The 12,328-nt window shown below is 41.6% G+C and overlaps 1 protein-coding gene across 1 annotated transcript in view; it reads left to right on the top strand.

Moving 5' to 3' along the window:
- Nucleotides 1-12,328, top strand: part of MAP3K15 (mitogen-activated protein kinase kinase kinase 15) — a 138,089-nt gene that overhangs the window by 87,326 nt on the left and 38,435 nt on the right. Inside the window, exons 9-13 of the mRNA XM_018554843.1 lie at nt 2,306-2,465; nt 2,953-3,103; nt 7,815-7,922; nt 9,675-9,724; nt 12,004-12,099. Of these exons, the coding sequence (XP_018410345.1) occupies nt 2,306-2,465; nt 2,953-3,103; nt 7,815-7,922; nt 9,675-9,724; nt 12,004-12,099 (565 nt within the window). The remainder of the gene's footprint in view (nt 1-2,305; nt 2,466-2,952; nt 3,104-7,814; nt 7,923-9,674; nt 9,725-12,003; nt 12,100-12,328) is intronic.

The following is a 12,328-nucleotide window of genomic DNA, read 5'->3' as shown; positions in this document are numbered from 1 at the left end:
CTCCTTCAGCTACTGGACCTATTCGGAACCTTCTCGGGGTTCATGGTAAACTGGGACAAGTCTGTCCTTTTTCCCCTGGATAGTGCTACAGTGGCTAATATACACCCTACGTCCACATTATGAGTTGCTAATGAATTCAAATATCTGGGTATTAAGATTCAGCTACCCCTCTCCTCCTATATTGCTAATAACGTAACCCCCGGCTATTGACTCTTCATTTGAAAACCAAACAATGGATGGATTTACCACTGGATCTTAGGGGGGAGAGCCAATATCATTAAGATGAACTTCCTCCCCAAGTTACTGTATGTCCTAGCTAATGCCCCTTGTTATGTCCCAAAAAGTTATTTCCGTAAAATGTATTCTATTTGCATTGTGTTTCTGTGGGGGGACTGCACCCCTCGGGTGGCCTTGGAGGTGCTGGAGCTTCCTCGCTCAATGGCGGGACAGGCCTTTCCTAATTTTCACATGTACTACCTAGCGTAAAGGGGATCCATAACAAGCAACCTGGGACAGCCATGATTTCTGTGACTGTTCGTATCCTAAGATATGTCATTGATCGATTATCATTGCCCACATGGTCCCACTCTCCTTACTCACTTATGGAGTAATCCTACTCCATAAGTCTGGTCCTCGAAAGGCATTGCATCTCTGTCTCACTTGTTTAGGAATGGGGTGATGCTTGATTTGAGTTGAGTTGAAGCTCTCCTCCTCTGATTTTTTTTGGCCTTCTTTTAGCTCCTCCATGCGATCCGAACCCAATTTGGGTCGACCGCCTTTATACCAGCCCAATCACCCTTGGAGGGGATGCTGCGAAGGGATGATTCATCAAAATTGATTTCAACTTATTATATGGAACTTATTATATGGAACTTATGTCCTACAGGTCTGGTAGATTTGATGGTAGATTTGACTAGCCTCTAAGGACAAATTGATACAGATGAAATTATTTTACCAGGTCTACTACACTCCCACCCTTTTACATAGATTGGGCCTTCGACTGACCTCATGTTGTTTTAAGCGATGTGGTCAGGAGGCTGATTTCCTACATTGTTTTTGGTTCATGCCCTATCATAAGGACCCTCTGGTCGGAGGATAGCCTGGGTTTTCCCAATATCTGCAATCCTGCGTTCTGCCTCCTCGGTCTGTTTGGCGAATTGTCATTGGCCTCGAGTGCTCAGACACTACTTTGTCTCCTTTTATTTTACGCCAGGAAGAACATTCTCCTGGTCTGGGGTAGCCCGAAAGCTCCCTCCCTGAGTGACTGGAAGAGATTGGTCGATCAGACATTGCCCCTCTATAAACTTACATATGAGCAGTGGTGCAACCCGATGCATTTTGCTCGCATCTGGGATCCGTGGCTGTCCTCATCTAACACAACTGTGGATATGAGGTGAGGTTCCAAGGACATGATCATCTTTTAGGCTAATGGCCTTTTTTGTACTCCTGGATGTGTTTCATACTCTATTGATTACTAGTGGCTACGTTCAATTTCCCACACTGTATTCTGCCCTGTGTTTGGAGGTTAGCTCTCATGTACTGGATTATGTAACCTTGGAAGCCGTGAAATGTATGTGTGTATCGCATCATTTACCCTGGGTTATGTTGACCCGGTTGTTGGATGTGTTAACTGTATGGTATAGATGTATTTTGTATGTGTCTATGACACGGAAAAAAAGAAAAAGACTCAAAAAAGTATCTTTAAAAAAAAAAGTGAAACTGTCATTCGGGGCAGGTTCTTCAGGTTCGGGTTCTTTTTATAGGCGACCTTCTCTGCAAATATTTACCTTCCCTGCTACCTGCTGCCAGAGCCCCATGTGGATAGGCCTGTGTAATCTCCATGTTGCTTTGCGTCTGTGTTTAGTGTTTACACAAAGCTAAGGACCTTTCCCATCGTCTCAGTGGGACAGTGCTCGGACCTGGGTATTGGCTTCATAAGCAGCAATCACTGCAATTTAGTACTAGGTATGTTCAATAAGTCCAATTACTGGTATCATAGAAAGTGGGCTACAAAGAGAACCTGCTTCTTTATCTCAATGTCCTCCTACTGACCCTTTTTTCCACTGGGGATTATATCAAACTCAGATTAAGGTAAACTGTATGAATTTCCTGACTTTGGTATAGTTGCTGTGTTGGCTAGATAGTTTTCACTTGTTGCCTGCAATTGCACTTTAATCTATACAGCCACCCATGAATGTGGATCCATCCATAGTTTCAGAAAGAAAGTGTTCCCAGCAACTGTTGATTTGTTAACACCTATATTAGGAGTCTGCAAATTTTAACTGTTGAGTGTATTTCATTTTAGGTGTTCGCTTGAATAGTCTTTTGGGAAGAAAGGGCAGTTTGGAAAAAATGAACAATTACTGGGATGTAGGTCAGTTCTTCATTGTGACCATGCTGGCCAGCGACATTGGAAAAGCTGTACAGGCCGCCGAACGCCTTTTCAAGCTGAAGCCCCCTGTCTGGTAAGCAATTATAGGATTGGATTTTGTCTGGAGGCCATATGCATTTTGTCATCAGAAAAGTTTGTTCTAGGTGCACCATTTTAAAACATTACAAGAAAACACCTTAGCACACATAAGTTAATTTATCCAGATGTTGCTGCAATCTCAGATGGGGTTACCTTCAGTAGCCTTCTAACATACTTTTGGCTTAAGTGCCTATAGATTTCACAGAAGGTAAATGTTGTATTTCAAACACAAAAATATTCACTGTGTAGATATGTATATAATGGATATTAGGATGAACAAAGTCTGGAACTTTTTTTTAGCTTATTGCGTACTGCATATTGAGCTTAGCTTTGATACCAGTGACAAAAATCCCTTCAGTTGTTGGAGGATTTAATTTCAGGGATAGTGTACCACACTGTTTTTCTTGTTGCATAATGTACATAATGAAAAGTTTTAAATAAAACATTAATCTTAAATGGACAGCGTTCCCTCTGTCTGGCAGGTACCTAAGATCCGTGGTACAAAATCTGCTTCTTATACAACAATTCAAGAAGCTCAACACAGAACATTCCCCAAGGCAAGAGAGGCTGAATTTCTGGATGGACATAATTGTCGAGGCAACAAAAGAGTCTACAAATGGGCTGAGATTTCCGGTAAAAGAGTATTAAATGAAAAAAAATAAATGCAAGGAGAAATTAATGAATTTCAGTTCAAATCCAAATTTTTTACGCCACTTAGCTCCCAGGCAATTTGTTCTCCAAGCCCTGTGTGAGCAATTTGTTCTCCAAGCCTTCTGTTACACAGAAGTAAAACTGGTTACTCTATAGAACTGAATTTATTCAGTATTGGCTTATATTTTGCTAAACTTATGTAGGCTTTTAGCTTTCATCCTAGTGCCTCAAATGTATGCTAAATAGGTGGTTATTCTTGGCTCTACCAGCATGTTAAGTTCGATGAAAGGAAAACTATGGAGTAAGTGAATTACACTCATCCCCATAGTTAGAGCCGACGTGTGACATTGAAACTGTCACATGTCAGCTCTATTTATGGAGAAATGAGCGAAAACATACCGCCGCTCGCTCACTTCTAATCATCTCTCTTTTCTTCCAGCGCTCAGGGAACTGACGGGGGGAGAGGTGGGCATAGCTGGCTCTGCCTCCAGATAGGCAGAGTCCGCTGTTAATCAGCCGGAGGGGTGGATCTCGAAAATATTGTCGGGATCTGTCCCGGCTGCGGCCCTCTCAGCATATAGCAATAGCTCGCTTTATACTGAGTCCTCCCGTGACCCTAAAGAGAACTATAGGATAAAAAGGTTACCCCATGGTTCTCTTTTAAGCCTTATCTGAAACAGTGGTGGGGTGAGTGCAGAGATCGTATTTTGATGATAGGTACACTATAAAGTTAGTTTTTATTCAATTCCCAAAGTGTAAGAAACACAATTCAAAGGTTTGAGAAACAGCAATGACGTTACAGCTGCAACCAAATTGAAGGCAGGTTGATGGCTTTAAACAAACTGATCCACAAGGGTTCTTATCTCTTAATAACTGTTAGCAGTTGAACTGTTGATTCCTGCATTATCAACCTGTGTTTAGTAGGAGACTCCAGTACCTTGAATGCCCCAGTTGTACCTGATATCTAAAGTAAAGAAAAAGAAAAAAGATAGAGACGACTAAGGAATGGTAAAGAAAAAAAGAAAAGGATTAGAGATTGAAGGAAAGAAAGGGGAAGGTTTGAGAAATGGGGATGAGGGTGGGGGAAAGGAATGCCTTGGGTAAACCTGACCTATGGGGACTATGTATAATGAGTAATCCAAGGATCCCAGATTTGACAAAGCTTAGAGTCATAAAATATTGCCACTCATTCACTAGGTACCACAACATTTTTATTTTCTTTTTTTTTCCAATAAAAATGTATTTTATTTTAACTTTCAACACATATCAAAGAGGATAAGAGTATTGATATTGAGTTACATACAATTTGCGTATCACCGTATAGCCATTATCAACATAGAAGGCTAATTCCCATAATACATTCTGCTATCACTCCATTGCAAATATTGCATAACAAATATCGGTCACATAGGGGTCAGATAAATCTAGATTTGTTAGCTGTATAAGCTTATAGTCAGGAGAAAAATTTAGTCCGTGACTAAACGCAGGCTCCCCAGCGTATTTGACAAGTCTGCTTTCAAGTACCATTTGGTATATCGGAAAGACTGCACCGGGTGTGCTACTTCCGAAGTTGTTAATGATTTGGCGATTAAGTGTCTGCTTGTCCTTATGCATTTCAGCATCCAGCCTTTCTTTGGCTAATAACTGTTTCAAATCCCTGATGAGTTCCTGAACCCCAGGGGCCAAGGGGCATTCCAGTGCATTTCAGTGCCTCATTAAGCATCTTCTAGCTACCAGTAGGCAGATGTGTAACCAGTCCAAGCCTTTATAATTATTATGGCCTAGTGATCCGGTAAAATAGTCGAAATACCCAAACAGGCATAATGCGTAATCCAGTGCAGGTTTCCATGAGACGATGGTGCTTGCGTAACTCAAAGTTTGATTCCACAAGTCGGACACCGCCGGGCATGCCCAAAGACAATGATGTAAGGTCGGACGCCAGCAAGAAGTTTAGGGAATAGATCCAGGTCACCGAAATCTCTCTGCCATCCTCTCATAACTGACTGTGAGAGGGGTGAGAGGAATAGAGCTTGTAATTTTGAGTACACCGTGGAGATGGAATAGGATTTGCTGGAGATGAGGACAAAAACGATGAGGATAAAAGTGTTCCTGAAAAACTGCGCCACATAGATTTTAACTGTAGGAAGTGCAGAAAGTCACAAGAGGGAATGTGATATTGTTGCCTCAGTTCCTGGAAGGAGTAAGGTGAGAGAGTACAGGGATGAAATAATTGACTCCAGTGATGTAATCCTTTCTCCTTCCATTTATGGAATGCTGAATAATCCCCTCCTTGGGTGAACTGGGGGTGACCCAGTATTGGACAATAGGGAGACATTCCCAGGGGTGCTTTCCTCACCTCCCTCCATGCAATGATCGTGTCCTTAATCAAGGTTATGTGTTGGATTTTTTGGGGCAGGGAGGATATTTTACAATGGAGAACAGCTTTGAGATCCCATGGAGCAATCAGCTCAGCTTCCAGGTGGGTGTTGGAATACATGGAGCTGTCGGAGAGCCAGTCCAATGCATGGCAAAGTAGACATGCTATATTGTACAATTTAATATTAGGGAGATTCGTTCCTCACTCTTTGGGAGCCATAGTTTCTTAAAAGAGATTCTCGGTCTTTTCGCCTGCCAGATAAAGGTTGTCATAGCTTTCGTCAAACAAGCTATATCAGTTGTTCTTAGCAGCAGGGGGAGAGTTTGCAATGGGTATATCAGTTTTGCGAAGCTGACCATGTTGATAAGGTGGATTCTCCCGAAGAGCGACAGGGGAACGGCTCTCCACAGATCTAGTCCCTTGCAGATTTTCTAAATTAGAGGGGGATAATTGAGGTGATAGAGGGAGGAGGGTGTCTTGCCCACTTTCACGCCCAGGTAGGTTATGTGCTGCTGTGCCACTCGCATACCTCCGCTCCCACTCACCATCCCTGTTCCTGGCGGGAAGAATTTCACTTTTTTGAAAGTTAATACGAAGACCTGAGAAAGTTTTAAAATGGGTCAACATGTCCTGAATGACTACGGCGTCTTCGCTGGGTCGGGAGGTAAATATCAGGACATCATCCGCAAATAATGCTAAACGGAGATCCGCCTCGCCTACCTTGATGCCATGTAAGGCAGTGGACTGCATTATATGAGTTGCTAATGGCTCCAGGCACAAATTGAACAGAAGAGGGGATAAAGGGCACCCTTGTCTCGTCCCCTTTTCCAGTGCAAAAGGGGAGGACAGTGCCGTCTGAGTCAGTATTCTCGCGACCGGGGAAACATACAACTGCTCGAAGTAGGAGAAGACCTTTCCACGAAAGCCATATTCTGCCAATACCCAAAACAGCCATCTCATGTTCACATTATCAAAGGGTGATGATGGCTGATTCCATCATTGGATTAGAATGTGCCTGCTCCAAAGCCAACAAGACCTTGCGTATGTTAGTCACACCAGAGAGGCCCTTGACAAAGCCTACTTGTGATGGCTGAATCAGAGTCGGCAGAATAGCTGCTAGTCTGTTCGCTACAATTTTAGAAAGGATTTGTATGATCTGTATGATCCAGGAATCGTGGGGTCCCTCCCCTCCTTCGGTAGTAATTTAATATTTCCCTGTTACCGGGTACGGAGAGCCGTCCCACACCGCTGAGAATAGGGAGTGAAGGGAATCCACAATATCCACCTGCATAATTTTATAGAATTCAGCCGTGTACCCGTCCGGTCCTCTGGCTTTTCCATTACCTAAATTTGTAATAACCGATACTATTTCCTCACTGGAGATATCTAAATTCAGAGATTGCAGTTGATCCTGGGTCAGGCGCGGAAGGTTCACCACTTCCAAAAAGCGGTTCGCCGCCTCACTATCAAATGCATCCTCAGAATAGAGAGACCTATAAAAGTCCTCCAAGATAACATTTTTCTTTTAATTAGTCGAATAGTTGGGATTTTGGATTTCCAAATGTTAGCCAAGGTTTGTTTGGTGGTCATGAATGTGAAAGTAATAAGTTTAAGTTCAGCTTTGGTACAGCCCTCAGGTTTAGGGTTGTTTAGTAAGGCTTTTTATAGATTTTCTCTGAATGCTTCTACCCAAAACTGTAAAGAGAAAGCCGACCTATCTTTAAAATCCACACTAATCAATAGGGGAAATGTTAGCAAAGCACATTATTATTGTAAGTGAAAAGTAACCTTTCTTTGCAGAAGATTAAAACAAAACTACTGCTTCCAAGTCATCAGCCTAGGCAGTCTAGAATACATAGTCCCTGGCTTATTAGAAATGGCAGAATGTACTGTTATCCAACATATCAGACCCTGTCTTATAATAATGTTCAGTTGAGTTCACTCCACCCAAAACAGAGAATGGTGCATTAAATCACCTAATGGTTTCTAATATCTGAGGGACTCAGGTGAAGAGATCTCTGTACATGAATTCCTAGTTTTGTACACCATTATTCGGGAGTCCAGTTGTGGCTTGAATGTATGTGGAGAATTCAACAGGAGGAATAGAAATACCCCTGTATTTCTAGGACTTGGAAGGTTGACAGGAACATAGCCAGAAGATTTGGTGGGTATAGCTCACTGACAGAGATATGAGAAACCACTGTGCAGCCAGACATGACTTATAACTGAAATACTGTATTGACTCTTTAACAAATTGAATGATTGAAAGCTTGACATTTGTAAAACAAAACAACTGACCTTTCGTTCCATTTCTAGGTTCTTGTCTTGGAGCCTACAAAGGTTTATCAGCCCTCATATGTCTCTATAAACAAGGAGGCTGATGAGAGAACAGTTTCACTATGGCACGTGTCTCCTGTGGAAATGGTAGGAGTCAGAATTGCTTGTTGATATTAGTTACATTTTTTCCAGTTACTATCTGGTATTCATTGTCTTTTTAATACATTACAACCATTTAGGATCCATCCTGTATTGGATTTCGGAAGAATGAATCCTGATTGGTTGTTTGGGTTGCAGCATTCTAAAATTAGTACTTAGGGAGAAGAAATATTTTCTAAATAAGAATGTTTGTGTATATATCAGTGATATAATCATTGAGCACGTATGTCACCCCTCTGTGTATTTCACTTGTTTTAGCACATGTAGGGGTAGTTACATATGGTTGTCTTGTCTATTGCTTAAATGTGCAAGTTCATAATCTAAAGGCATGCTATTAGATGCTATTAGATTGATGGTAAAGGATTAACTGCAAAATACAGGTCGCATGAGCACACACAACTAGAGATGCAGGTACTTAAAGTGACACTCAACTCAGGAGTTAAATCCTAAAAATGCATTCAAGTACCTTAACTATTAACAAAAATGTATCTTATTTGTGTATCACTCAGCTGTATATCCTGAAATCATCTCTGAATTGGTGCTGACACTGTCCTTCCTTCTGGACGGTGGCTACTTTTGTTTCCCATGTCCCTGTGTGTGTTGTAAAGCAGCCACCGCTTCAAGCTCACTCCCGTGATGGACCACAATCTCAATACAAATTAGTAAACTAAACGTGAGATTGTAGTCCATCACAGGAGCGAGTTTGGGGTGGGGGCTACTTTATAACACACACAGGGACCATGGGGAACAAAAGTAGCCAACCTCCAGAAGGAAGGACAGAGTCAGCATGAATTCGGAGATGATTTGAGGATCTATAACGGAGTGATAAAGAAATAAGCTACATTTGTGTTAATTGTGCATTTGTATTGTTTTGTTAAAAGGTGCTTGAATGTATTTTTAAGACTTGACTCTTGAGTTTAGTTTCACTTTACAGTGGATCTATAGCCAACATTTTAGTTTTGGATAGAGGTTGTTGAAAATCCCTATCAGATTTTGTTTTGCTCTCTGTGTCAAAATGAAGAAGAAAATCAATTGGCCCAGAACAGATGTTCCCTTAAGAGGATTTCTTCTTCTCCAGTGACAACTGTAAAATTTTCTATGATAGTGACAAGGACACAGGTTCTTACCCTTCCCCATTACATCCATTGCAAAAAAAGATAAAGATACACTTTGATGTGATTTTTAATGTGAAAACCACTATAAAGCATTGAAATGTTGATAAGCTGGTGACACTCTATAATCCACATTTAGACTTATGATGAGGACAGGGCGGTAGTGACTGTCAGGCTGGACTCGCAGTGAATAGCATCCAGCCTAACTCTTCACTACACTAAAATAAATATTCTTATTTTATTATTGTTCACTCTGCAAAGTGAAATTCTACCATAGTGCTTCTATGTAAAAAGCAAGGCACATGGTTATGTACAGTATGTGTAGAAACACTAAAAGAAAAATGAAAGGTTCTATTAATCAACCTGGGAACAGAACAAAAACAAACTGCTTGTAAATTTGGAATGTCAGTTTAAGTGCTTAAGGACAATGCTAGTGTATTTTAAAACCTGTTATTGTTTATGACTGACGCTTTCTAGGAAAAGTTCTAGTGGGTGGCTGGTTTGACGTCAACGTAATACCATTTTTTCTCGATACATTTTAGTCTGCAGAATAGGTGACAGTTACATTACAGGATCGTTTTTCACAAGCAGAAAATGTTTGTCTCACAAATCCGGTTTCTTCTTTCAGAAAGGGATTCACGAGTGGAACTTCACTGCTTCTTCCGTAAGGGGTATAAGGTAGGGATATAGATACAATTGTTTGGCATGATTTATAATGTATTTATGTTTAATGCATTTATTTTGCATCAATTTCTTCTACATCCCTTCTGCAAAAATTCGGCCCTACCCACGCAGAAGCTTACAAGCTTGTGTCCTTATCATAGACAAGACAAGTAAGTTGTCCATATGTTTTTTATTCAGGGATGAAACCCACACAAGTGTAGACAAATCATGCAAACTGCAAATCTATAAAGCCCAGGTGGGAGCTGGACTTCAAAGCTAAGCTGCTACACGGTTAACCACAAATGCATTGTTCTTCCTTTTTAGGGTATATCTTTATGTATTCATTCTAAATAGGGATTGGAACACAAAGACAGGAAATTCTATAAGTATTAGAAAGTCTGTTCTGTCCAAACAATTCCTGGAAGAGTCGCTCGTAAAAATGTCACTTTTATGTCCCTGCCTCCCTGTGTTTATTTGTGGAATTAGTCACAACTTGATCTGTTTTATGTTGTACTTATGCTGCTCATTTCTGATGCTGGTCAAAAATAACTTTCATAAAGGTTTCAAGGATTTGGACTTTTCAGATAGGAAGTATATGTACTAATAATAGGTAAGAATTATTAGAGAGGATTTGTAGTGCAGACATACTTCCGGTGTATGATCTACATCAATTGAAAACTCCCATTCTGTAATCTCAGCCGTTATATGTCGTATATGGGGGCTGCTAATGCAAACTTGTTTTTAAAGCGATAGGCTGTAGAATTGTCGTCCTGATCCTTCCGTCATTACATGGGGCATCACTGGTGTGGAACAAGCACAATTTTATCAGGTATTTTGACATTTCAGTGGCTGCAAGATTATTCTAAGGAGGCTATTCACAAAGCTGTCGAAGGCAGCCGAGTCAATAACCCAGCCGAAGTAAAGTAAGCCGAACAACGTTCGGCTATTCACTGCGGCTCAGTACGGCTGCCTTCAGCTGCACTTCGATCAGGGTAGAAGGATTTCGACTCAGCCAATCCAACATCTGGGGCCAAACGTAACCGAGCGGCATTTGGCTTGGCTATTCTGCTCGGTACCTCAGTGGTACTGAGCAGAATAGAAAATCAATGAAAAGAGTTAAAAAAAAAAAGTTGAAAAATATTTTAATAATTTAAATAAATAGTAAAATAAAAAACAAAAATAAAGATTTTTTTTAAAAAGAAAAAAATATTTTTAAAAAAACGGGCGGAGCTAGCAGTGACCGCTAGCTCCGCTCAACTGTTTCCTATTGGCCGGCACCTGCTAGAGTAATCTAGCAGGTCCTGGCCAATGAATAACAACTGGGCGGAGCCGGCCGTAACGTCACTAGTGTCCTTCCGTGACCCAAAGCTCAGTATATTGCGAGCTGCAGTTCACTGTATACTGAGACCGCCGCAGCCGGGATGGATCCCGACATTACTGTCGAGATCCACCCAGCTGCGTGATTGACAGCTGGCTCTGCCTATCTAGAGGCAGAGCCAGCTGTACCCGCCCCCTCCCACGTCCATCCCACCAGTCAGCGCTGGAGTATCGGAGAGGGGGGAATCCCTGCAGGGAGCCGTGAGTGACAGTCACGGCTCTCTGCAGGCACATGATCGAGAAGTGAGCGGGCAATGGTATGCGTTCGCTCACTTCCAGGTCTATTGAGCCGACGTGCCACAGTTTAATTGTCACACGTCGGCTCGAACTATGAGGTTGAGTAAAAATCACTCACCTCATAGTTCTCCTTTAAGTCCCTGTTCACACCAGGGCATTTTGATGTTGAAGGCTTAAGCGTCAAAACACACAACACAAGAATTCCCATTCATTCCTATGGCTCTTGTTCACACCTGAGCGTTTAGTAGCAAGCTGTAAAAACACTGAACGCTGGAAAAGGTGCATGAGCTTCTTTCAGGCAGATTCATTGCGTTTGTGCTCCATTGATTTCAATGCAAAACGTGGGGTTTTCAAGCGTTTTTGTGCAAAAAGAATGCACGTTTTTAAGGCGCATATACATTGTGGAAGACCACCTGCAAAGCACACTGGGAATCAAAATGGTTGATTTATGTCTGCAGAACTTTGACTCTGAGGCATTTATAAGGCTGATACAGGCACAACCATGCCTGTATGACATGCGCAACCCCCTTTCTAAAAAAAGAGGGAGAAGGAGGCAGGCTTGGTCATTGGCAGTTTCTAATTGTAAACTATTGATATTGATATAACTTGTACTATAGTAGTATCTATTTGTCTTGTTTCTAAATAACTGAAAATCTGACCACATGTCTGTATTTTTACAGCATATCAAAGTTTGATGAACGATGTTGCTTTCTTTATGTTCATGACAATTCAGATGATTTTCAGATCTACTTTTCCACTGAGGATCAGTGTAATAGGTAAGTGTAAGCTGGTTATAAAAATCTCTGTATCGGTTAATCTGATAGCCATGCGATTGAGGCCCCATTCCCACTTAGCGATTTATCGCGCAATTTCCACCGCGATATTTGCACCGTGAAAAATGCACCGTGCATTTTTGCCATGCGATATCGCGAGAAGTCGCCGACCAATGCTATTCAAAGGAGCTGTCTTAGCTCCATGTCGCCTGTCGCTCCAGCAGGACCCTTT

This window comes from Nanorana parkeri, unplaced genomic scaffold (assembly GCF_000935625.1).
Source record: "Nanorana parkeri isolate BGI_ZX_2015 unplaced genomic scaffold, ASM93562v1 scaffold175, whole genome shotgun sequence".
Taxonomy (NCBI): Eukaryota; Metazoa; Chordata; class Amphibia; order Anura; family Dicroglossidae; genus Nanorana; species Nanorana parkeri.
Note: the sequence above shows the minus strand (reverse complement) of the source record. Positions and strands in the feature narration are given on the sequence as shown.